The sequence below is a fragment of the Dipodomys merriami genome, unplaced genomic scaffold, assembly GCF_024711535.1.
Source record: "Dipodomys merriami isolate MVZ:Mamm:240054 unplaced genomic scaffold, mDipMer1.0.p SCAF_378, whole genome shotgun sequence".
Taxonomy (NCBI): domain Eukaryota; kingdom Metazoa; phylum Chordata; class Mammalia; order Rodentia; family Heteromyidae; genus Dipodomys; species Dipodomys merriami.
The window spans coordinates 28,694-55,229 of record NW_027205359.1 but is presented as its reverse complement, the minus strand read 5'-3'; the positions used below and the strand labels follow the sequence as shown (position 1 = coordinate 55,229).

The following is a 26,536-nucleotide window of genomic DNA, read 5'->3' as shown; positions in this document are numbered from 1 at the left end:
CTGACGTAAAACATGTGCCACCAAGCAACCATAAAGCTGTAGGCAGGCTGTCAACACAGAGCCATCAAAATTGTGTTTTCAACTCTTGGGGTTTTGAATGCTTGGCAGACCACTGCTTACATTGGAGGTCTACAAAGAACTCATTTTGGACATCATCGTGCTGGCCTTGTTGCCCACCCCACTGAGGGGGACCAGCCCTGCAGCGCCGCTGCGTCAGCCCTTCCCTCAGGGACCCTAAATGGCTGCCCGCCCGCATGAGGAAACCTGTAGGAGGCACTCCACAGTCAGAATCTACTGGCTGTGGGTTATCAGACTTCAAAGAAAGCCTAGGGCAAGACTTAACAACTGCAAGTTAATGAGACATTGCAATTATCATAGACTCAACTGGAAGAGGGTAAGAGAAAGCATGAGGAAGCATGTGGTTGGTTTCTTGCCTCAGAAAACAATCTATTTCCTTTCCTTTATTCTAAGCCAAGGGTGAGCAAGCTGTCTATGTTAGAGGGCTTCACTCAGGGCCACCCTTCCTCTGCAGTCATCCAGACACTCTGGAGGGCCTGAGGTCAGGGAGGAAGTCCACTGTGGCTTTCGCTCATTCACTCCAGTGATATTCCTACAGTGCACATGTTGTGCTTGGAGTACTGGATGGACCCCTGAGGTGCTGTTTCTGCATATACGTGCGATGGGCAGACCCCAAAGAAGGCTAAAAATGGTACACATAGGGTAAGGATATAAACTCCCTGTGACTTCCTACAGAGATAATGTGGCTAACGAAAATGTGCACCAGGCAGGGAATGTGGCTTAGTGGCATCGTGCTTGCATGAGACCCTGGGTTCAACTCCTCGGTACCACAAAAGCGTTAAATACAATTAATAAAAAGGGGAAAACGTATTAGCACCTCTATTTCATCTAGATGATCCAAAAATGGCTAAGTATTCTGAGTTAGAAAATTTTTTCCCCATTTGTGCAAAATACCCAAATCCCAGAATGCAGATCATCTGGGAAAGTTTAAACATTCTATTTCAAAATATAGTCCATGTGACCTAGAAAACTACACAAAGCGCTTACTGAACAAGTAAGTGTGCCCAGTCTTGTATGCAGTTTGAGTTAGGCTGAGAGAGGCATGAATGGACCCCCAGTGGGGAGAGCTCTGCTTGACTTCTCCCGCAAACAGCTTATCACACATGGATATTCCGGCAGCCCCCATACCTGGCATACCCAGGCTTTACCCTACCTCTAGAAAGCATGTTACCTCACACCGCTTCAGAGCCAAGAATACATTTTCTTCTACTTTTGAGAAAATAAGGTGAGATCATTTTTTTTCCTTTAAAAAAAATGAAGCACTCACAAGGAGAAATTTCACATTAACTTGCTGAACGCACTGATGTGGGGTAGAAAAAAAAAGCGACAAGCAAAGCAGATCAACTGAACTGTGGGGTCTATGAGACCAGCAGGGTCTCTATCTAGAACTCTCTCTGGATGGAGGTGAGGCGGGAGTCAGACTTGCTAACTGCTCCACGACTTTCACTGGGAAGAATGAAATCCTCTCCATAAAGTCTTTGATGTATAAATATGTAAAAATCATGTCTCAAGAAAATTGGCAAACACACAAACTCACTCACTGAATCTATGAATAAAAGATGATTAAAAGGGGAAAGTTAGGAGAAAGTTCTGACAGTTCATTTAACTTGTCTTCAACCAAACAGAAAATACTATCATTCTTTAATTTTTACTTTTTAGTACTATTTACAGTGCTAGGAATTGACTGTAGGGTCTCACACGTGCTAAATAAGCATTCTACCACTGAGCTACATCTCCAGCTCTGCCCTTCTTTTCAAAAGTAAATGTCTCCGGGTTAGAAATTTAGCTCAGTGGAAGAACACTTTTCTAGCAAGTGCAAGGCCTTGATTTAGGCCCTCAGGTCTGAGAAAAAAGAAAAAGTAGAAGCCTCATACTTAAAAACGGAAATATCTGAGATAGCTTTCAAGTGTTGCACACTCTAGTAAGACGATTTTCTCCATCAATTCCAGGACTCTTATGAGATGCACCAAGTTGTGCAAGAGCTGTGCCCAGCAGCCTGGAGTCCAGGATAGAAGCAAAATGAGAAACTGAGTAAAGGCTTGTTGCTGCCAGATTGATTAGGGTATCTGTGGGAAAAGAGCACAAACGTTGCATTTGTTTCTTTCTAGGAACCCAAATTTGGACATAGTCATCCTTCAGATAGCTCCAACGTCAGGCTAATGGCCTTCACTGTATAGGACAAGGTCAGGATGGGAAGATACCATTAAAGTCATGTATTTACTGGTGCAATGTTTCCCTCCAGGCCCTCATGTCTATAGCCTAAGCAAGCAGATGCCTGCCGCTGGAGGCTATCTTCATACTCTGGTGTTACATTCTGCAAGTTGGGATGGCTGGAGCACTCTGACCCCAGACTGTTTTTTCAAAGCCATCCTCCTTCCAGAAGGGTTGGTCATTGATAAACAACTGGATAAGATGAGCAGAAAAGTTATAGTACCACTTGAAGCTCCACATACTCCTCTCAGGAGCTGCTTTCTTCTCTCAATCACCACAGCAGAAGGAGCTGTAGGCATCTCTTTAGAGTGACTCAAATTCACCAGCAGGATCAGGAGCCTGATAAGCCACTGTGATAGCTCAGCCAGAAGCCTCAGTTCCATTTCTCAGAACACCCAGCATTCCAAGGGCTCCTCAATATACCACACTGTGCAAATAACCCTCTGACATGGGGTAGCAAATAGGCTAACTTTAGAAAGGGGAAATAGGAAGTCAGAATAAAATTAAGACTGAAGTGTAAAGGTTAGCATGAATTAAAGATCAGCCGGACAACGGGGAATATTACTATGCAGCCAACACACTTGGAACAAGAATTGTAGGTTGCATTGGCAAAGTTGTAACTAAAAGATTCCTGAATGCCTGGTCAGGCTGCTACCGTGCTGTTATGCCTACTTTCACAATGTCACATTACATGACTGCAGATGACAGAGTGCTGGTTAGTTGAGTGCCTGGTAGTCTATTTTGGGATGTCTTCTTTTTTTAGTTAAGATCAATACTCAAACTTAATAATGGGTCTGTAACAAAAAGTAAAATATGTTTTATGGTCTTCTAAATGACACTAAGTGTAGACACGTAGATGTGGGAACAGGAAATCAAAAGCAGTCATACTGCCAATGTACATAAGGGTAAATGGTGGGATTCATTCTGGAAAAACCTCAGCTAATGCTACCTGGACCAGAGTCTCTGAAGTCACAGTTGCTTAGCTTGGACCCCCCAGAGTGTGGGTTCCATGAGATCAGCACAGATGGGAAACAGCCTCTCCTGCCGCACCAGCTTGCTCTGCCACAATGCCATGATGTTTAAAAACTGACAGTTAGAAGTAGACCTGCAATGGTCTTGTGGGTGCTGAGTTTCCTGAATCATCTATGCAAGGTCCAGTAGAGACCTTTTAGACTAGCAAGGATCCACTAAGGAGGCCCCACCTCAGGGAGTAGGGTTTGTAATTAGTCCACACTTTTTATATTCCACTACATATACTACTAGTGCTCACATGAAAGACTCGGCCATCTTAGATACTGTGGTGATAATTGTAACAGTGCAGGAAGAGGCAACCCTGATACCCAAATCTAAAATGTTCCAAAGTCTGAAATGTTTCTGGACTTCTAGATTAAAGACATTCAACCGGTAAACCTTGCCAATATTCCCAGGTCTCCACTCCCCAAGTCTGAAATACTGACCAAATCAAGGATTTTGGAAAAGGGATAGTCAACCTTTTCAGTGTATCTAACAAAATCAGGACCAGAGAAACACTCCTTGAAGAAGATATTTCCTTTCCTCCTTTTCTTTCATGCAGAGCTGGGGAAGGAACCCAGGGCTTCAGGCATGCTAGGCAAGCAGTCAAAGCCTCACCCCTCTGCCAGCCCTGTCCTGAAGTAGGTGCTTGGGAAGTTGCGCCTTATTCCCATGGACTATAGCAAACATTCCTAGAGAGAGGTGGCAGGAAAGGTAAAATTCACATAAAAGGAGGATTTACAATGGAAATACGTGGGAAAAATTATATTAAGTGAAGTAAGCCAGGCCCAAAGAAACATAGGTTCCATGGTGTCCCTTGTTTGCAATAACTAATATATGTCTAGGACAAGCAGAAAAGGTTAAAAGTTATGTACATTTGACAATATAAGATGTTGATAAGCAAAATAAACCCCAAGATAGGGACACAAGTGTTTTTTTTTCTTTCTTGATAGTGTGTAACGAATTTATAATGGACTATGTGATTTTTTTTGTTTCTTTTGTTTGTTCTTCCCCACATATAACCCCTGTTTGCACTGGTATTTGATTCCGGTGTCCTGCATCTTGTATATACATTTTGCTAACTTGGGGAGGGGAAGGGAAATAACAAAATGCTGAAAAAAGGATACAGGATGACCCATTGTAACAATGATATGAACTAGACACTATGTTGAAAATGAACTTTACAACTTTGGGTAGGGGGAGGAGTTGGGGAGGTGGGGAAGGAAGGGATGGTAGGGGAAAAACAAAGGAGGAGACCACAGCTTAATAGGAAATGTACATATGACCTTATTCATGTAACTGTAACCCATCTGTACCGTATTTTACAATTAAAAAAAACATAGATATGTATAAAAAGGAGGATTTACAATCTGTATTAAGAAGGGTCTTGGTGGAGAAGAAAAAGAATACAGTGACCTGGTGGGTAGAAGTTGGTGGATGAATGAAGATCCACAGAAGGTCAATCTGTGCACTGGGCTGTTCTCAGTGGAGAGCACTGGAAACCCTGTGGCTTTTGAGGAACAACCTTCCAATGAATGCACTTGACCACAGAAGAATGCCTGCTTTACAGATCTCCTACCACCTTTCACCCATGTCTGATATGGAAATAAGTTCACTCATTTTACTGACCAAACTCTCAAGGACACACTGATGAGCTTGAATTTAAAAGCAAGAAAACACTTGAGTTCTTGTCCCAGAAGCAGCCCCCCCGCCCCATATGTTCGTATCCACATAAAGATTTCACCAGAAGAAGGAATCTCACACACCATCACAACTGAAGGACACACTCAGGCCCACAGGAAAGCCGATCCTCAGGGAGGTACTGCCAATATAGGTCCCCACCTGAGCCACTAGGTGAGGCTAAAAGTAGGGCCAGGGCTGGGAAGGTGGCTCAGTGGTAGAGCGCTTGCCTTGCATGCACGAGGCCCTGGGTTCGATTCCTCAGCACCACATAAGCAGAAAAAAAACAGAAGTTGCGCTGTGGTTCAAGTGGTAGAGTGCCAGCCTTGAGCTGAAGAGCTGAGGGACAGCGCCCAGGCCCAGAGTTCAGGCCCACGACCGGACCGCCCCCCCCAAAAAAAATAAATAAAAGTAGGGCCAGTTCTGCTTTTGTGGCATCTCAGTGCTTGGTAGTTGGAACTGTATTTGACAGGCTGTTAGTCACCTCTGCCACCTTATTTCCCAGCTTTGAAAGAACATGTTTAAAAGAGACAGTAGAAGTAGAATCTGAATAAGACCTGACAGAGTCCATGAAGCTGCAGCTCACCCTGAGGAGGGCTGCTCCACGTGAACAGGACAGCCAAGGCTGGAGCACAGGACCACCCAGTGGCTCTGGCATCATACTGTACCACGGGGAACAGAGCAGCAACACTGCCAGGAGTGAGGAGCCTCTGCTGTGGTAACCTAAGCACCAACACCACAGCATTTTGACTATGCCTTTCTCTGCCTCCAGTGTGGAGAGGATGGAGATGATCTGGCCTTTTGAGTTTGGTGGAGAACTTACCACAGTCTCTAACCCCCTCAAACACACATACACACAAACTTGTTTGTAGCTATTACTGCCATTACCCATCCAAGTATAGTAATGCTGACACTCTTTTGCTCGCACCATAGGGAAGGAGGTGCAGGTGAGCACACAGGACAGGACAGGAGAGCTGAGTGGTTGTCTGGATGTGATGTTATTTTAGGTCAGCCTTGTCTTTGGCTAAGTTGTAATCAATAGGCCTTCACAATCACAGGAAGTGATGATGATCTGACCCACGATCTTCACAAGACACTGCCCCTCCCCAGGAATGGCCTGTCTCTAAGGAAGAGCCTACGCCCGTTTCCACCATGATGCTGTAGAAGAAACCAATATTTAGGTTATTAGAACAAAACAGGAAGAGCAAGCTCCCATCTGTTTGTTCTCATGCAAATCTAACAGTTTTTGTAAAGCGGATTATTTCAAGATTTTTCGACTTTCTCTTTAACATAGCTATCAAATTTTTTTAAGGTAACCTATTTGTGCTGGTATATAGTCCATTCAGTGCCACAGTACATATTAAAACCCAATCCACACTGGCTTCTCACTTCCTTCTCTCATTTCTGCTCTATTAGCATGTCCACTTATTCACTTATTTAGTCAATGAATATTTATAGAAGGTCTTTGTGCCCCTGACCCTCTGCTCTTTGAACATTAGGCTCAGAATAGGGAGGAGTAGGGGAGGTAGCCACTAGGAAGCCTACATGAGAGTCTGAGGGCCGTACAGAGCCTGAGGTCAGTGCCTCACCACCCTATGGCCCCATGCCTGGCATATGACAGTTCATCCACTACATCTCCAGTCTAGCCTCTAGTTCTTCATCAATGGTTCAGAGACTGTCATCTTACTCTGTTGGAGCCCGTGGATTGCAGCTGTCTTTGAGGAGGGCTATTCCAGGTAACAGGACAGACATGGCTGTGGCACCTGCATGATATGATGCTCATGTCATCCAGTGGCTCTGACTTCTCACCGAACCAACAGAGAACAGGAGCATTAGGCCTGTGACTCCCATGCTTACTGGTTGCTGTCTCTCGGGTGAGTATTTTTCCCAGTCTCCAGCCTTCCCACCAACAAGGTTCTTCTAGGACATCATGGCAGCCAAAACACGATGAGTGAGAGGTCTGCTCTCATTCTGCAGAGACCGCCTCAGTTCTGTGTTTCTGGAAGTCTGTGCTCCAAGAATCCAACCTGCTTCTTATTGGGAAAAGCTGATGAGAATAAAAGCCACATGAAAGCATTTGCCACAGAGAACAGGGATCCAGATGCTTCTGGAAAGTTATGCTGCTTCTGAACAAGAATAAAGATGCCCAAGGAGATAGGAAAACAGGAGGCCTGACCCTTGTGCTCAGGAACACATGATATCAGGAATCCACACTTCCCTCATAAAAGTCCAAGAGGACAATGCCTGGCACTTAGCTAAGAGTATGGGTTTATAATTCTGTAAAGAGAAAGAAACAGATGTTAAACTTGAAGCATTCCTTTTTTGGAAAACCATTATGAGCAGTGTATGATTTGAGAGAAAGTTAAAAAGCCCCTGCAAACAGACTGTTTACCATATCCAGTAGCACCATGGGGAATGGATGTTTATTCATCTGATAAAAACCTCCCAAGATGAGGGCCCCAAGCCACCACATCAGAGACTCACCCAGTTTGCTAAGTCTTTAATTAGCCACCACAGCCGCTGATGGTGAGGGATAATTATGCGTTCTTCTCATGGTTAACAAACTTTTTTTTTTTTAACCAGAATTCCTGGGGTGAAGTGAAGAGAAGCCTGCTATGGTATGATTTCAGAACCAAATCCCAACTATGTCAAGTTATTTTACAGCTTCCTCCGATTATATATTGTTTCACAGGAAACACATTAAGGAAATGTGAGTGCCTGATAACAGCCTTTACCATCTGAGTGGGAGCTGAGCGTTACTCAGTTATGGCGCCTGCACTGGCGGCGTGCAGGGTTCTCCACGTACAAACACTCAGCTTTCCTGCGGCCACTTTCCCTTAACCTCCACATGGGCACGTGTGTGTGTGTCGGTCGGGGCATGCGTGCCGTCAAGCAAACTTTGGACGGGGGCCTGTGAGTCTTTTCTGTACCACATAAATGACTTTTCATGCAAAACCCACTGGTACCTTTATGGCCTCAGGGTGTTGACAGTGAATGACCAGGGGTGTATTACAATGCAGATCAACTCTTCATAAGACAAGTGCTTTAAATAGGGGAAAATGCCATGTCTTTAGGATTGCTCAATGATTGGTTTGAGATGAGAGAAAACAACATGTCTTGGGGTGCATGGTCAGCACCCCGTGGCCTGGAAACTTATCATCTTCCAAAGCTGATGTGGGCAAAGCTACAGCACCTATGTTTTCCCAATCCCTCCTTCCCATCCCTGTGACTCTCTCCAGCAAGGCTAAAGCACCTAGAAGCTTCAATCCATTCATTCTTTACCTGCAAACTAAGCAGAGAGACATGCGTGGGTAGTGAGCTATCTGATCTAACACTAAACCTTCATGAAGGGCGGCTACTGTCAGTGGAGGGAAGGGATCTACAGAAAAGAGGCATAGGAGTGAAGGCCAAGATGGCTGACAAAGAGGAACAGAGGTAAGTATACCCCCCACCTCGGACTGACTAGACGAAACTAACAGGCTAGCCCCAGCTCTGGCTCTGTCATGCCCAGTCTTCCTGCACTTCCTGCCCATCAAAGCTGCATCTTTATAACAAGCTGTCTTTTCATATGGGTGGGTCTGTTTCTGGTGCACTGAGAATCCACAAAGGAGAAAAATCTTTTCACTCAGAGCTGTTCAGTCCACCAGAAGTTCTGTGGAATCTGGGGCTGTTTCCTTCCCCATGTGTTGGCATACGAGGACAAAGTCATTAACTGGCCACCTCATCCACTCAGCCAGGAGGACAACACTCAGCACGGGACTGGGCCTTACCAGTCAACTTCTCTGCCTCCCGTCGGAGCCAAGTGTTCTGAAATACTCAGCAGGTACCTGGCACTGGAGTGCCAGGATTGATCCAGAGAATTTAATCTAAGGAATGAGTGTTGATGAGGTACAAGATTCTATAACAGAAATTAACCAGGGCCAGAGATGAAGTAAGACATGGGACTGGCCTTCAGGAGGCTGACAATCCTAGAGACCTACAGAAAAATGTTAGAAGTGCTAGACGAGAGAGATTTCCATGGAAAACACCTGAAGAAGCAGAGTTCCCTACAGCAAATGGGCAGAAGACAGAGAGAGGCCGAGGAAAGGCTGTTTGGTGGGGCCTGAGGAAGGTGACGGGGAAGCCTTCTGGATTTGAGTCCATGATGCTGTATGCAGATGTCATACAATGAGATGTCAGCAAATGAGGCAACAGGTATGCTGCACAATTGGTGACACAACATAGCTGAAGTTCCAGTCAAGCCCTAGGTCATGGCCAACACCACCTTGTGTTGGGTAATCCTTCCGACAGTGTCCACAGAGAAACAAGACTCTAAACTCTAGGTTTGGCAGCAAATATTTCTTCTAGAGCTCCTCAGATATGAAAGGACATGGCCATACCTGCCAGGGGAGAGTGGCGACAAGGAAGTGGGAAGAGAGTCTAGCACTGGGTGGCTGGAAGACAAACTCACATAACTGAGACCCTTTCAAACTAGAAGCTTCTTCGTACAGAGAGTCTGTGTGCTGGCCTAGTCCTTCTGCGGGGTAGCATCCGCTGGCATCTAGCAGCACAGGGCTTGGAGCTAAGCTAGGCTTCCTCTTAGGGCCTACACCAAGTGCGAGGCCTGAACGCTGCCACCTGAATGCTGGCATTAGAAAAGCCTCGTAACTTGTCCCAGTCCTCTGATGGCTTGGAGATAGGAGTCACCAGCCCAGCAGGGTCACCGTGTAGGATGGGACAGGCAGCAAGACCACAGCTGTACTTGTCAAGTGACTGAGGCTGGGGACTGGCAGATCCAGAATTCATGTGAGTCATGATGTGGTTGGTCTGTCATATTTATTCATTTACATTGTTTAGAGTTATTAATCATTTGGCACCTATTTATTTCCTCTCAAAACACTTTTTCCTCAGACCTTTCTCCCCTGTATTTCCTGTGCCCCTTTCTGGTTATACCTGGCTACATGCTCAATCTACTTGAGTGCTTTCTCACAATGTAGTATAAAAGACAATCACAGTTTTATGCAAGAATGACAGAGATTTCCTTCAAATGAACCTGTTTAAAGAGAATTTCAGAGCTCCTGTCCCAGGCTCCTGTCAGTCCATTGTCTTTTCCTGTCCTAAGGAGATACTCCCCCCAGTACCCACCCACATTGGGGCTGATGTGTTTGTACAATAGCAAAACAGGTTTAAAAAAAAAACCTGGTAAAATTGAAAGAATATTAAAGAGGAAATACTTGTTTCCTCACAGATGGTGGGGAAGGCATCCTCCCATTTCAACTCTCTGAAACTCAGAAAATATTGAGATGTACTGATGCGAAAGGCAAAGTAACCAGGTGCTGGAGGCTCATACCTATAATCCTAGCTACTCTGGAGGCTGAGATCTGAGGATCAAGGTTCAAAGCCAAGCCTGGGCAGGAAAGTCCATGAAACTCTTATCTCCAATTAACTACCAGAAAACCAGAAGTGGTGCTGTAGCCCAAAGTAGTAGAGTTCTAGCCTTGAGCAAAAGAGCTCAGAGATAGCACCCAAGCCCTGAGTTTAAGCCCCATCACCAGCGAAGAAGAAAGAGGAGGAGGAGGAGGAGGAAGAGGAGGAGGAGGAGGAGGAGGAAGAGGAGGAGGAGGAGGAAGAAGAAAGGCAAAGTTAGTCTTACTGTGTGTGGGGGCATACAGGAGCTTTACAAAGTTCTAAAGTGATCTCTATGGGAGGTGAATGCACATGAGGGGAGAGAGGAGAAGAGAAGAGGAGCTATTGCTCAGAGCAATAGCATGTCTACAGACCACCGTTTACTGAAAGCTTAGCCAACCCAGTGCTACAGGCTTCAAAAGGATTCCAGATACCACAAAGAACATAGGCATTCCAGTCTCTGACCCCCGACTCCTTCTCCAGATCTACTCATACATAAGAAATTGAGAGCACCTACTTAGGTATAACCCAATGCCAAGTCAGAAATGGTGGACACCATGGGAGCTTACCCTGCCTCAGAAGTCCGAGAAACAGAAGTACTGTGATGCTCCCCGCGGCTTCCGGGCGTGCTGCGGCGGCTCTCCGAGTCACTCACTGGTCTCTTCCCCTGGGAGGTCTGACTGTAGGCAAAGGCTGCAGGATCATCTCCATACCCATTCAGCAGGTCATGTTCTGCTCGAGTCCTGGACCTGGCTTGCCGATGCCCCCTGGGATTATCCTCACGTGGTCTGGGGAGGTCTCGTGATGGTTTGTATCCATGAGAAATCAGGAGATCTTCCACACTGTACATGATGGGCGGGTGTCATCCGAGCTCACTAGATTGGAACCATCATGGTGGCAGAACCTATCACTGAGGAGACAACAACAGAGAATTCCATTTGGGCCTGAAGAACCACAGTTCCCTTTATCCACAGCACAGAGCTCATAGAAAGCTGAGCCACATGGCTCACTTTGAAACCACTCTCCAGGTATCTGCAGAGAAGGGCTGGCCTAGTACCAGTTCCAAGCATGGTGATGGATGTGTGGTTGGCACCCAGGTGACTGCCACTGACCACTCATCTCAACCCAGCAGACCCAAAGATAAACTCAGATGTGCACACTGCAATTACAACTTCATGTTGCTAAAAAGAGAAATTCCCCGTGTACAGTTTCATTGTATCTCACACACCTGCTCCCGAGGGCCACCGCAAGATCTTTAATTAATGCAAAGCCTCAGACCACCTCAGCGGAAGCAATCAGAGGAGCAACTACAAGGGCAGCGCCCAGGATGGCTAGCTAGCAGTTAGGCTTGTAATGAGAAAACAAGCAGTTCTCAGTCAAGCAAACACACACAACCCATAATGTGAGCCAAGAGTTTGCTTTTCCATACAAAATGTTTTCTTTATTTTATCTTGCTCATATTATTGGGGTTTTCTTTGTGCTGATACTGGAGCCTGGCCACTAACCCTTAGCTTTATCACTCAAAGCTAGTGATCTACCACTTGAGCCACTCCTCCACTTTCAGCTTTTTGGTGGTTAATTGAAGGTAAGGACTTCCCTGCCCAAGCTGCCTTTGAACTGCGATCCTCAGATCTTAGCCTCCTGAGTAGCCAGGACTACAGGTATGAGCCACCAGCTCCAGGAATTTTCTGCTTGTTTGTGTGTTGAGACAAGGTCTCTCTCTGTAACTCTGGGACTCGATGTCTCTTGCCTCCACCCCTCCAGTGCTGGAATTCTGGTGTCTGACTCTGCATGAAACTCTTAAGAGTGGAACTTCTTCCAGGTGATTTTTGGGGAAATCTTTCACATCTTTCAGTCTAAGATGTCCACACCCAAATCCTGCCTCTGACCTTCATTGTAGCTTGGCCCAGTGTCAACTCTCTGAAGGCAAGAGACCAAGAAATTAGAAAAGGGGCAGAAGCCCGAAAGTTGCAGGGCAGGAGGCTGCCAGTTCCTTTCTTCTAAGAATGTGAAAGGCAAGCGTAAGTCCTGGCCGACCCCAGCCCCATTTTGCTAGTAGATGGACACAAGAGTCTCTGTGGCCATGGTAAACAATGGCCGTGTGCTTCTTGCCAGTGGGAACTGTCCCTGCTTGGTACACTGTCCTGGTTTATTCTGCCCCTGTGTGGAGCACTGTCCTACCTCACTCTATGTCCCTCATGGGAGCCCAGGAGCAGCACAGCCCTGTGATCAGCTTGGAGAGGATGGCATCTGCAGATCTGTGATCTTCCATCATGTCTCTCCATTGCTTGGAAGGCTGACAAGCTCTGACAGTTGCTGTACTCACAGCAACTTCCTGACAGTAATACTGTATGACTTTCAGGGACCCATGACTGTGTCATTCCTTGCGAGAGGGGTGGGAAATTTGCCTCATGAAATCATTTGGTACATGATGGGACAGATATATATATTTGCTTCTAGTTGGCTGCCACTCAGCCATCTACCTGTATTGGTAATTTTGTAGGGCCTACCAATGATGTTATTAGAAACATCTAAATGGGCCTGGGCAGAAAGAAGGATAACCCACTCCTGCCCTACACAGAAAAGAAAGGAACAGAGAACCTGGACAAATCACTGAGCTAGAGACTACCGAGGAAAGCCTGCACATAACAAACTCAGGTTATGTGGTCAGAGACTTTTCACATCCTAAGCATCTAGCACACAGAATTTTCCTGGATAAATGTATACATGGGGGAAAGGGATATGTGATAGATTTTGAAGAATGATTAGGAGGTGGGGGGGAGGGGGGAGGCTGGGAAGGGAGGTGAAGGGTAAACAAAGGAGGAGGCTGCAATGCTTGGTAAGAAATGTATGCATTATCCTGCCAATGTAATTGTAACCCCTCTGTACAGTATGTTCTCAAATAAAATAAAATAAAATTAAAAAAAAAAGAATGATTAGGAGTTCCTTGGATAAACTGCATGTGTCCATGTATGAGGGGTACTTAGCACCTATTAGTACAATAACTTAGCAATAGGATCCTAGTGACCTAGAGCACCAGTGTCCCTTTTTCTGTGCCCCCGATCTGTTTATTCTTGGGGAATTTGTCTGAGTGGTAAAGAAATCCTCTAGTAAGAGGATTTCACACATGTAGGTAGGTCATAGGTCATCTTTCTCTTGGGTTTAGGAAGGAATATGTCCACAAATATATTTAGCAAAAACTTAAATGGTATGACAACTCATGTCAAGCCCTAAATATCACTCAGAAAAGATCAAACGTCAACCTTATTGTTCTAAAGTCTAATGGTCTGTTTGGTGTGTGTGTGTGTGTGTATGTGTGTGTGTGTGTGTTTGTTTGTTTTTGTCATGGGGCTTGAACTCAGGGCCTTGGCACTGTCCCTGAGCAATTTTGTTTAAGGCTAGCATTTTGTCACTTTGAGCCACAGCTCTACTTCTAGCCATTTTGGCAGTTTATTGGATATATGGGTCTTATAGACTTTCCTTCCCAGGCTGGCTTTGAACCATGATCCTCAGATCTCAGCCTCCCAGGTAGCTAGAATTACAGGCATGAGCCACCAGTGCCCAGCTGTGGTCTGACTTTTGCTGACCCCTTAGAGGCTGGCAGCCCATACAGGAGTAGGGGTACAAATACACAGGCTTCCCAGACAGAGGTAAGAGCTGACTCACAAACCCCATCACCAACCCAATAGTCACTACCCAAATTCACGGAGGCTTCCCATTCCCGAGGTCTCACTCTTTGCCTTTTCCATCCCATCTCACAGCCGGGGCTCCTGTTTCTTTCTGCATTGCACACTAAGCATGAACCTCTCCCTATGGCCATTTCTGAATGGCCACAGTTATTTCTAATCTCTGCCATATCAGCTTGCTTCTTCAGCATCCTTATCTATTTAAAATGTGCTGTCCTAAGAGGTAGCAGGTTCCCCACCACACACACACACACACACACACACACACACACACACACACACACACACACACACACACACACACACACACACACACACACACACACACACACACACACATCACCCTGACCACCTGGAGGGAAGAATGAGGTGCTGATGAGTGGGCTCTGGCATCAAACAAGTTTAAAAGATCCTTTCCAGTCCTGAGATACCAGTTTTCTAAGGCTACAGCATTTTAATTCTATCACCTAGCTGCTAATTCAAAGGGCTGGTGTGTAGGCCACCACAGGGACAAATGTGTGACATAAACCTGTCACTGTCACTATCATAACTATTTATTGCATTGTGGAAAGGTAGCAAATGGCACAGATCAAGTTAATAACCACACCAATAGCTCATTTTCCAATCTGCAAAATGGCAATGCTGCTGATATCCTACCTTCTTGGACTACTCTGAATTCCCAAAAAGAATATGTGGAAGGATTGACAAACATACAAGGATATGCTATAATAGTTCTGGTTTCCCTCTCTGAAGAGTTACTTGCACTATGGAAAGATTTCACAGTAGGCATTAATTTTCTCCATTTAGTTTGAATAGTTTCTTGTTTCTTTTTGTATTGTTTGACATATTACTATCAATTTTCAAAGCCATACTCACTTGACATCACCCATATACCTTGCCCTTTCATGAGTGGATATTCCAATCTCCATTGAAGTCACTAAGAACGAGAAACAGTGCCTTTTTTCTGGCCAACTCTGAGGCTTGAACTGGATGCCTGGAGCTGACCTTGAGTTTCTTTTGCTCAAAGCTATCACTCTACTACTTGAGCCACAGTGCCACTTTTGGCATTTTTGGTAGTGTTATTATAGATAAGAGTATCAGGGACTTTCCTGGCTTTGATCCTCAGATCTCAACCTCCTGAGAAGCTAGGAATATAGACATGAGCCACTGGCACCCAGCTACACAGTGATTTAAGTAGTCCAAAACATGAAAACACTGTGGCAGCACTAAAATGATGAGTAAGACCTGCTCTGTGCCCTTGTGAGTCTTAACCTTTAGCTGGAAGACAGATGGAGAAGATCCAATTAAGACTCCACACATATGCGTTAGTAATGGGAGCCTGCCACCTCTCCACAGTGTCAGGGCACCATTACAGGGACAGTCTCTGGATCAGGAAAGTCCCTAATGACTGCCTCAGCCAAATTAATTGTCTACTTCAAGGCTATACAGTAAGAACGGTTTCCCAGTCAGGTCATTCCAAAAGTTGTTCCCTTCACTATTTTGTTTCCTTCAATTAAATGCTCAAAGTACATCTAGACAGAGTGACCAAGAACAAGAAGCGCTGATAGTAATCTGAGGTAGAGACTTGTGGCATTTGGCCAAGGTCAAGATAGCTAATTCACAAGCTTTTTCGTTCTCATTATTCTCTACTACACATGTGCTCAGAGAGCAATCAAAGTCTTATAGCAAAATTATCTCCTCTCATATATTGACAAGCACCTATTCTACTTTATGTTTTTTTGTTTTTCCTCTTTTGGCCTGTTCTGGGGCCTTACACTTATGTGGCTTCCTTGCTAGCTCATGGTTGGTGCTTTACCATTTGAACCATGCTTCCAGCCCCAGCTTTTTTGCTGGCTATTTTGGAGAATTCTCATGGACTTTTATGACTGAGCTGGCATCGAGCCATGTTCCTCCAGATCCTCATTCTAATTTGCTTTTTGTAAAATGCTGGTCATTTCATGTCATGACCCTCTGATGTGGAAACCAGGCCTGTAATGGCCAGGGTATGAACTGAGATGGCCTCTGAAACTTGTTCTTATCAACCTATGAACCTATATGAAGCTTATCAGTAGAGTGTGTGTGTGTGTGTGTGTGTGTGTGTGTGTGTGTGTGTGTGTTGGTCTTGGAGCTTGAACTCTGTCCCTGAGCTTTGTTGCTCACGGCTAGTACTCTACCACTGAGCCTCAATGCCACTTCTGGTTTTCTGGTGGTTAATTGAAGATAAGAGTCTCATGAACTTTCCTGCCAGTGCTGGCCTTGAACCGTGATCCTCCTAGGCATGAGCCACACAAGCACCTGGCATATCAGCCTTTTCTCAACAACAAATACAGCTGTTCTACCCAAACTCTCCACAGAAGGAAGTATACCTCTGTTTCCTTTCTTTACCTGGGGACTTCCAAGTCTTGAACATGAGGACGCTGGAATACCTAGGCTCCAACCCCTCCATAAGCCTCACCCTTGCTGCCAAGGTGAACAGTAAGCCAGGGGGCTTGGAAATGAGGCACAGCACGATGCTGCCACTTTTATTCTTTCTCTGTGGTTTGAAAAGGCCAAGAAGCAGCTTTCTGTCTCCTTATGCTTTCTCAATTTTCCCACTTTTCACTGACCCAATACATTCCTAGAATTATTCCATCACTTCAAAGATACCATTTCTAAAATGATTTAAAAACACTATCACCACAATGAAAAGTGACAGCCTAATGAAAGGATGAGTGTCCCTGCTGGCCTATTTCTCTAGGGACCACGTGGTATCCAGCTGGGAATCCTCCTCTCAGGCCAACTGTGGAAAGCATAGCTGCATGGGCTGTGACATCAAAAAGATGCCCACTCCACCTGCCTCTCTCCTCCTGCCCACTTCCATCTGCCTCTCTACTTGCTAGAAGGCTGTTATCAATGTACCCAACTTCCGAATCTTGGCTTTCTCCTATATGAAATAGATAGACCTGCCACCAACGTGCCTTCAAGGAAGGTTCTGAGTCACATTTAGCTGGTCATTTCTATTAGACTTGGTGGCATTGCTCCATCAGAGAGAAATCAGGACTAGATTAGTTACTTAGCTCAGAGAAAGTCCCACCAAGCCCCCAGCTACTTGCTCTTTCCTAGTTTGGTTTTATACACCTTGGGTTAATCCAAGCAAGGCTTCTAATTAAAACAAACTTTGTAGGCTCCGTATATACAATGAAGAAAAGCCACATTTATGTAAGTTCTCTTTCTGTAGACGAATGAGTGTATGACATGACATTCAAAACCAGTTAAGATAAACACAAAATTTGAATTCATGTTTGTTCTTCTATTATTAAAATGAAAAATAAAAAGCTTTAAAACTTACCTTTTAATTGAAGAAACGGGGACAGAAACAAAAAGACAATACCTAGCTGTATGGGAAGACTGGGTTTTGTCCCCAATCCTGTTGTTTATATCTATTGGACTAGTTTAAATTGTGTTTTTGTGAGCCAGGACCAAAAAAGAAATACTTATTATCATTCAGCCTCTAATTGAAGGGGTGAATCAAAAGAGGTAAAGTGGAAGAACAGCAAAGCTGGAATGCCAAGTTTTTCTGGGCTAGGCTTTTTGATAAATTCATGACATCGCTAGGTTCATATCCTATTATCTTCCTCTCCCTTGGGGAATGCTTGTGACAGGTTGTAAAGCGCTCAAAATACTTCCTAGTAGATGAGTAAGTTCACAAAGAGTACCCTTCAATTCTTGGTTAATTTATTCTTCACACCCCTTGAACAATGACCCCTATAAACTCTCTTTCTACAAACCACCAGAAAAACCTGCCTTACTTAACATAGGATCATAGGGGACATGAAACAATCTATCAGCCACTCACAAGTATCTGCTTTGTGCCACAGAGTTTACTAGTTGCTTAGAATACTGTGTTACATTTTGTGCTTCCAATATATTTCCTGAGGTAGATAAGGTTGTCTCCACTACAAAAGAGAACCACATAAGACTGCTATGCTAGTTCATTCAAGGCTACATGGCCTCTATGAGGCAGATTCAAGACGTGAACCCATGTTTGTCTAGCTTTGAAATCCATGCTCCTATTTTGGGCTCATCCATTTATAGTTCCTTCCTTTATTTATCAAATGTATCAATTAACTTATCAAATAATACATAACTCTACCAAATTTATCAGATAATGCATAGATACAAATAAGAAAAAAGACAGGGTGGCATTAAATTTTAAAAGTATATATTTAGAAAGAAAAATGTTCATTCTTTGGAATTGGCTAGCTCCTGTACATGGCCCCTTCCTTGTATATACAGCACACATGTGTACATATGCACACTCACACAAAGGTCATGCTGCATCTGATGGTAATATCTTCATGGTAAGGCTAGCCTGGTTTCTAAATGCTTGGCAAGCAAGTCATTCACAAATGCACCATTTAATCATTTCCTGACCTTCGCAGGCCACATGCAGCTGCAACTCTGTTACAAATACTCTGCATGAAAAAGAAATGCTCCACATAGAAACAGCCACTCTTGTCCGCAAAATTAATTAGTAGAGTTTGGGCTATCCTTGAATAGATAGTGGGAAACCACAAGTGAATGGGGGGAAGGGCACGAATACTCTAAGGTGGTAGCAAAATGAAAGGACTGAGGTACTAAGAGCAGTCAAAGTGGGAAGAACATAAATAGCAAAGATGGAGAAGTGAGGGTATGCGCAGTTAGAACTATAAAATGAAGGAATGCTAGAGGCAAGAATGGGGAAAAGGGAAGTGATAGAAATAATCAATCCAAATGCCCCTCAGTGGATAAATAGATCAGGAAAATGTGGTATATATATACACAATGGAATTCCACTCATCCATCAGAAAGAATGGTATGGTCCCATTCGTAAGGAAATGGAAAGACCTGGAAAAAGTTATACTAAGCAAAGTAAGCCAGAATCAAAGAAACACAGGCTGCATGGTTTCCCTCATTTGTGGTAGCTAGAATGCTCCTATAAATCTACAAGTACACACACTAGATGTTAAAAAAAAATACACCGGGACATGATAAATTATACAGGTCTCTAAGCATTCACATAAGAGAGGAACTAGGGGAGGATGTTCTTAGGAGAGCATCGTAAAGGCTCAATAGCTATGTGCTTATGAGCATATAAAATAGTATTTATTGAAATGAACTACAAAAACATGGAAACAAAGTTGTTTTTTTTCCACTGTTGCTGTTTTTGTTCTCTTTTCATTTCGTCTTGTTAGTTTATCTGTCTTTGGGAGGATAAGGAAGGGCACAGAAAGGGTAGGACAAAGGGTGAAGAAGCGCTGCAGTGCTACTAGCTACTATGTTGAAAATGAACCATACAACTTTTGGAAAAACTGGGAGTGAGGGAAGAGGTGACATTCTTCAAGAAGAAATATACTCACCTGGCTTAAGTAACTGTAACCCCTCTGTACATTACCTTTATAATAACAATAAATATTTTTATGGGAAGGGATGGTAAGGGGAAACAAAGAAGGAGGCAACAATGCTTGATAAGAAATGTACTCATAACCTTGCTCATGTAATTGTAACCCCTCTGAATGGTATTTTCACAATAAAAAAAATCCTTTTAAAATTAATTTTCAAGGCAAATACGATGGATTTCAGCCTTGGTGTATGTAGCCAGGAAAACAGTTATCTCATTTACAGAAACTAGGAATAATTATGGGTTTGAGACAATGACAAGCAATCTGATTTTGGCTTAACCTACCTAGTTCTATAAAATTTTCTTTCCGATGAAGTAAAACTCTCCCTCTTTGCAGATGACATGATCTTATATTTAAAGAATCCCACGGACTCCACTCCCAAATTACTCAAGCTGATTCGAAACTTTGGCAAAGTAGCAAGGTATAAAATTAACCCTCAAAAATCAATGGCTTTTCTGTATGTCAACAATGAGAAGAGTGCAGCTGAAATCAGGAAAGCAACTGCATTCGTAATAGCCCCACAAAAAATAAAATATCTAGGAGTTAACTTAACCTCTATGATGAAAATTTTAAAAACCTAAAAAAGGAAACCAAAGCAGAACTTAAAAAGTAGAAAAACCTCCCATGCTCCTGGATTAGAAGGATCAACATTGTAAAAATGGCAATACTTCCAAAGGCTATCTACAAATTCAATGCAATACCTATCAATGTTCCAACCTCATTCTTCAAGGGAATAGAAAAGGCAATCTAAAAATTCATATGGAACAATAAAATTCATATGGCACAAGAACAGACCTGAGGACCAATGGAATAGAACTGAAAACCCAGAAATGAACCCACAGACCTATAGCCACCTAATCTTCAATAAGGGAGCTAAAAAAATAGAATGGAAGAAAGACAGCCTCTTCAGTAAATGGTGCTGGCAAAATTGGTTAATCACCTGTAGAAAACTAAAGCCTAGATCCTTATATATCACCCTGCACCAGAATCAACTCCAAATGGATCAAAGACCTTGGAGTCAAAGCAGATACCCTGAAAACATTACAGGATGGAATAGGAGAAACCCTAGGTCTCCTTGGCACAGGCCGAAATTTCCTTAATAGAGACCTGGAAACACAAAAATATCAAAGAAAGGTTGGACAAATGGGATTGCATGAAACTGCAGAGCTTCTGCATGGCAAAGGACATAGCTAGCAACATCAATAGAAAGCCCACGGATTGAGGGAAGATCTTCATCATACAATGGACAAGGGTCTCATATCTAAAATATACTTAGAACCCAAAAAATTAAATCCCCCAACAACAAATCCTCAAAGAAACAACTGCCTGATAAATAAGTGAGCTAAAGAGTTAAAGAGAAACTTCTCTGAAGAGGAACTAAGAATGGCCAATAGATACATGAAGAAATGCTCAACTTCACCAGCCATAAAAGAAATGCAAATCAAAACAACATTGAGATACCACCTTACCCCAGTTAGAATGGTTATAATCAAGCAACCTAATAACAAAAGATGCTGGAGGGGATGTGGACAGAAGAGATCCCTACTGCATTGTTGGTGGGAGTGTAAACTTGTTCAACCACTTTGGAAAGTAGTATGGAGGTTCCTCAAAAGACTCCACATAGAGCTCCCAGCAATCCCACTTTTGGGCATTTACCCACATGATCACAAACAAGGCTGTACTAAGGCTACCAGCACAACTATGTTTATCATAGCATTATTTACTATAACTAAGATATGGAACCAACCCAGAATGGATCAAGAAAATGTGATATATATATATATATATATATACATTATATATATAGATATATACATATTATGGAATTCTATGCCTCTATCAGAAAGAATGACATTGCCCCATTTGTTAGGAAATGGAAAGACTTGGAAAAAATTGTATTAAGTGAAGTAAGCCAGGCCCAAAGAAACATAGGCCCCATGGTTTCCCTTGTTTGCAATAACTAGTACATATATAGGACAAGCAGAAAAGGCCAAAAGCTATGTACATATGACCATATAAGTTGATGTTAAAAGAAATGAACCCCAAGATAGGGACACAAATATCTTTTTTCTTTCTTGCTATTGTTTCTAACATATTTATAATGTATTGTGACTTATTTTGTTGCTTTGTATGTTCCTCCCCCATGGTATAACCCCACTTTTCATTGTATTTGATGTCTGTGCCCTACATCTTGTATATACACTTCTCTGATTCGGAGAGGGGAAGGGAAAAAACAAAATGCTTAAATAAGGATACAGGTTGACCCATTGTAACAATGAGGTGTACAAAACACTATGTTGAAAATGAACTTTACAACTTTGGAGGAGGGGGAGTAGTTGTGGAAGTGGGAGGGAAGGGATGGTAGGGGGAAAACAAAGGAGGAGGCAACAATGCTCAATAGGAAATGGACTCATTACCTTGCTCATGTAACTGTAACCCTCTGTACAGCATTTTTACAATAAAAACATACAAAAAAAATTCTTTCCCACAAATAATTGCAAGTGAGTTTTTTTTTGGGGGGTGGGGGTCTGGTCATGGGGCATGAACTCTAGGCCTGGGCGCTGTCCCTCAGCTCTTCAGCTCAAGGCTAGTGCTCTACCACTTGAGCCACAGCGCCACTTCCGGCTTTTTTCTTTTTGCTTATGTGGTGCTGAGGAGTCGAACCCAGGGCCTCCTGCATGCTAGGCAAGCACTCTACCATTGAGTCACCTTCCCAGCTCCAGTGAGTTTTTTTTTAATCAAAGATTATTTGTCCCTTCCAAAGAATTGAATGAGACTGCAGAAAGCAATGTATTGTATAGCAGATTTCAGAGTTCTTTTAATTATCCACTATAAGGTTTATATTCAAATGAGAGGAATTACAAAATAAAGAAATGACTAATGATGCAATGGCATTTTCAAGTATAGCTGAGAAGTCTCCACTGTCAGATTATCTATTTCTCTGTACTGCTCAGTGTGTGTGTGTGTGTGTGTGTGTGTGTGTGTGTGTGTGTGTGTGTGTGTGTGTGTGTGTGTGTGTGTGTGTGTGTGTGTGTTGAGTTAAATACAGCCAGGGACACCATATGGGAGAAAAGAAAGAATCCTTGGGTTTCTGTCTTTCCCTGAAAGAGTATATTGGGAAGACTCACCTGGAAGTTCTTGAGAATCTCGTACCTCTAGAATAATCGGTCCCCACCAGTGCCCTACCCCCTAGCCTTTTCTCTTTATTTCTCTGTTGGCCACAGGCTAGGGGTTGAGGGCTGAGTACAGCTTGTGGCCATGACATAGAATAAAGCTAAACTGGTCATGCAGACAGAAACTCTGACCTTGGCCTCATTAGCAGAGGCCAGTCAAGAGAGCAGAGGTAAATGGCTACACACTGGAAAGTAGAGGACCAGGAATGAGATATCCTGCAATGTTCCATCCAGAGAACAGGTGTCATACACTTACATATTCTAATCAAAAATCATCAAGACACTTGTTCTGTATTGGACATGCCAGACACTGGAAAATAAAGACCTATCAGACACAGCTACTACCCTCCTGGTAAAGGTTGAGTCTAGGTGGTCTTACATCAATCATGGGTATTCTCATCACTAGGAGTCACCAATGACCAATGGCAAATAAATGCCACTTCATAGGTAGCATTTTCTCTTCCCTTTCCACTTATAAAAATAACATTATTTAAACAGCCAAGTACTGGTGGCTCATAACTGCAATCCTAGCTACTCAGGGGCTGAGATCTAAGGATTGTGGTTCGAAGCCAGCAGTGGTAACAAAGTCCATGAGACTCGTATCTCCAATTAACCACAAGAAAACCAGAAGTGGCACTGTGGCTCAAAGTGGTAGAGTACTAGCCTTGAGCTAGAAAGCTCAGGGACAGTGCCAGGCCCCAAGTTCAAGCTCCATAACTGACCCAAAAAAAACTACCAACCAACCAACCAACAAATAACAACAACATTTTATTCTCTTATTTATAGTAATAAGGCTCTCCAAGAAAGTGAGAAGAAATAAAACACTAATAAACTCATTACATGAACCAGAATATTTCTTTCCTTTACAACTTTCCTTAGAACATGAATGAGAAAAAGATACTCAATTAAAAATATAAAAAAAGTAAACACAAGAAAGCCACCTCACCTCATCTGGAATCACGGGAGTACAAGTTAAATGGGAATGACATTACTCATATACCAAGTACTCTGTGGAAGTAGTACTCTGCAAAGCAATGCTGGGTGGTAAGGGCAAGAAGCACTCTCTGGAAAATGCTCTGCATGGCTGCGTACCTGTGTATGAGGGGCTTTGTCCTGGCGCATACACTTTGCCTTCCCTAAAAGTGATAAGGCAGTAGGTAATAAATACCTTTACATATCTCAACCCTACGCATAATAATCTCACTTCTTAGGATTCATCCTGGTGGAATTAATAACCAGAGATATGCAATGCTTTGTTTATTAAAAACTTGACTAAATGGCCAAATAAGGGATACATCTGCACGGTGGGTTACAATATGTACACACATGTATGGAATTCTATTTTCATGTACATGTTTATTATGGCACAGGAAATGGTCATGCTAAATGTACATGTTAAATAATAAAGACAGGCTGGGAAGTTGGCTCAGTGGTAGAGTGCTTGCCTTGCATGCCTGAGGCCCTGGGTTCGATTCCTCAGCACCACATAAGCAAAAAGAAAAAAGCCAGAAGTGGTGCTGTGGCTCAAGTGGTAGAGCGCTAGCCTTGAGCTGAATTGCTGAGGGACAGCGCCCAGGCACCGAGTTCAGGCCCCATGGCCGGAAAAAAATAATAATAATAATAATAAAGACAGAATACAAACTTCTAGATTAGTGTGATACCAATTGCTTTTATAGCCATATGTACACAGAGGGGAAAAATAACAAGAAGAAAACCAAATATCAACAACAATACTTAATTTTAAGTTGTTTGTGTGTAGTTTGTGTGTGTGTGTGTGTGTGTGTGTGTGTGTGTGTGTGTGCGCGTGCGCGTGGGCGCATGTGTGGTGAACATTTTTGCTCAAGGCTAACTCTCTATACCATTTGAGGCACAGCTCCACTTCTGGCTTTTTAGTAGTTAATTGGATATAAGGGTCTCATGGACTTTCCTGACCAGGCTAGCTTTGAACCATTATCCTCAGATCTCAGTCTCTTGAGTAGCTAAGATATGGGCATAAGCTATCAATATACAGCTGTACTTTAAGTATTTTTTTGTTTTTATTGTTTTTCTTTTTTGTGCCACTACTGGGGCTTGAACTCAGAGTCTCTGGCTTGACATTTTTGCTCACAGCTTATGCTTCACTATTTGAGCTACAATTCCGCTCTTGGATTCAGTATATTTTTTGTTTCAACATTTTATTTATAATTTATTTTTGTAATTATCTGCCATGAAATGCATCAGGTCAAATCACGTGAACTTGCTATTTTGCAAGTGGAAAGTAGTCAAATACCTAAAAGATATGCACATTTATAAATATGTGCATATGCATATATACCTATATATAAATTTATATATAGTATATGCACACATATATAGATGTGTGTGTGGTTACACATATATACACATATACACATACTCATAGAACATGAGTCTAACTAGGGACCATTTTAGGGGGATGAGGGAAAGCAAAGAGGAAGAAAGAAAGATGGAAGGTGATAATGTCAATACATTATAACTATGTATGAAGACTGCATAAGGAATCTCAATGAAAACTGTTGATCAACAAGAGGTTGAGGGGCTAGAGAAAACAATAGAAAAGGTATTCTAATCAAATATAATACATGCATGTCTGAAATACCTCCCTGGTACCATTAATATGGGGGGAGGGGAATGACTCAAAAGTAAAACAGGCTTTGTGTTGGAGTAGATACTAGTGGGAGGGCTGAAAACTAAAGAAGAGCTTGAATGAGGATGAATATCATCCAAGTAGTTTGTTTGCTTGAATAAAAATAGAACAATGAAACTTGAAATTGTTTTAAGGAGAATGGGATAAGGATACATTGTATGTCTGGAAATGTCATAACGGAACTCCCTTGGCACAACTAACGCATGCTAATTTTTTTTTAAAAAAAGGGAAGTGGTCAAATACTGGCAATTCCATAGGCTTAGCATACTTAATACATTTATATACCTCAAATAAGCTTAGGTACATATCTTAATAAATACATTATGACTGATATTAACTTGATTTCATCATTAGTTATCAGTCACCATCAATCATAAAACGATCCATATGTAAAATGTAAATTAGATTCAGATCACTTAATATTAATAGCATTCATTGTCACAGAATAGTTATTTCACAAATAATAACATGGCTAATAACATAGCTCACCAAACCATCCAACCAATAGAGTCAATGATTTTAAAAAGTTTATTCTGACAGTGAATGGATATATCTTTTTCTTTTATTTTTAGTTCATGTTCTAATCCAAAAGAAAATGGATAGTATAGAGCATGTGAGTCTCTTTGCCATGGGAACTCAACCTGTTCCAGTGAGTCTGAAGTCACATGCTCTGTCACAAATCTAGTACACAATTACAACTTGCATTCTAGGTCTCCCTAGCTAGTGGCACTCCTCTAAAAGTCCAACTTCCCTTCTATTCACTGACATTCCATAGTTAAGATGTAATTGGTCCCCCAAATTGTTGGCAGTTCAGTGTAAATATTTCTTCAACTGACAACTTTTAGCTCTAACATTATGATTAATATGTAACAAAGTACTTTCTTTAAACAAGAGGTAAATAGCCAAGACATTAAACAAACCAGAATGGAGTGTGTTGTGAACTGATACTTTCTACAGATTTGCTTTTCCCTTTCAATGGTAGAATTGTGTATTTTATTGTGAACAATAGGATTGCCATTTCCTTTTCTAGCCTTAATTATTAAAGAAATAACCCCACGGTTCCATTTTAAGTTCCAGGAACAAGAAGTTCTCACAAATCCTTGTTACTATACCACACAGTGTGTTGGCCAGCATTGCCAGGTTCTCAAGTTGTTAAACTTGAAGAAGATATAAAAAGCATATTTAATCTATGAAGTAATCATGTTAGCAGGGCAAGCATCATTGAGT

General features: G+C 42.7%; 1 protein-coding gene across 1 annotated transcript in view; it reads right to left on the bottom strand.

Moving 5' to 3' along the window:
* The window catches only part of LOC138804871 (junctional cadherin 5-associated protein-like), a 47,763-nt gene that overhangs the window by 17,255 nt on the left and 3,972 nt on the right, over positions 1–26,536 (bottom strand). The window contains exon 2 of the mRNA XM_069989371.1: positions 10,935–11,275. Coding sequence (XP_069845472.1) covers positions 10,935–11,215 — 281 coding nt within the window. The 5' untranslated portion in view covers positions 11,216–11,275. The remainder of the gene's footprint in view (positions 1–10,934; positions 11,276–26,536) is intronic.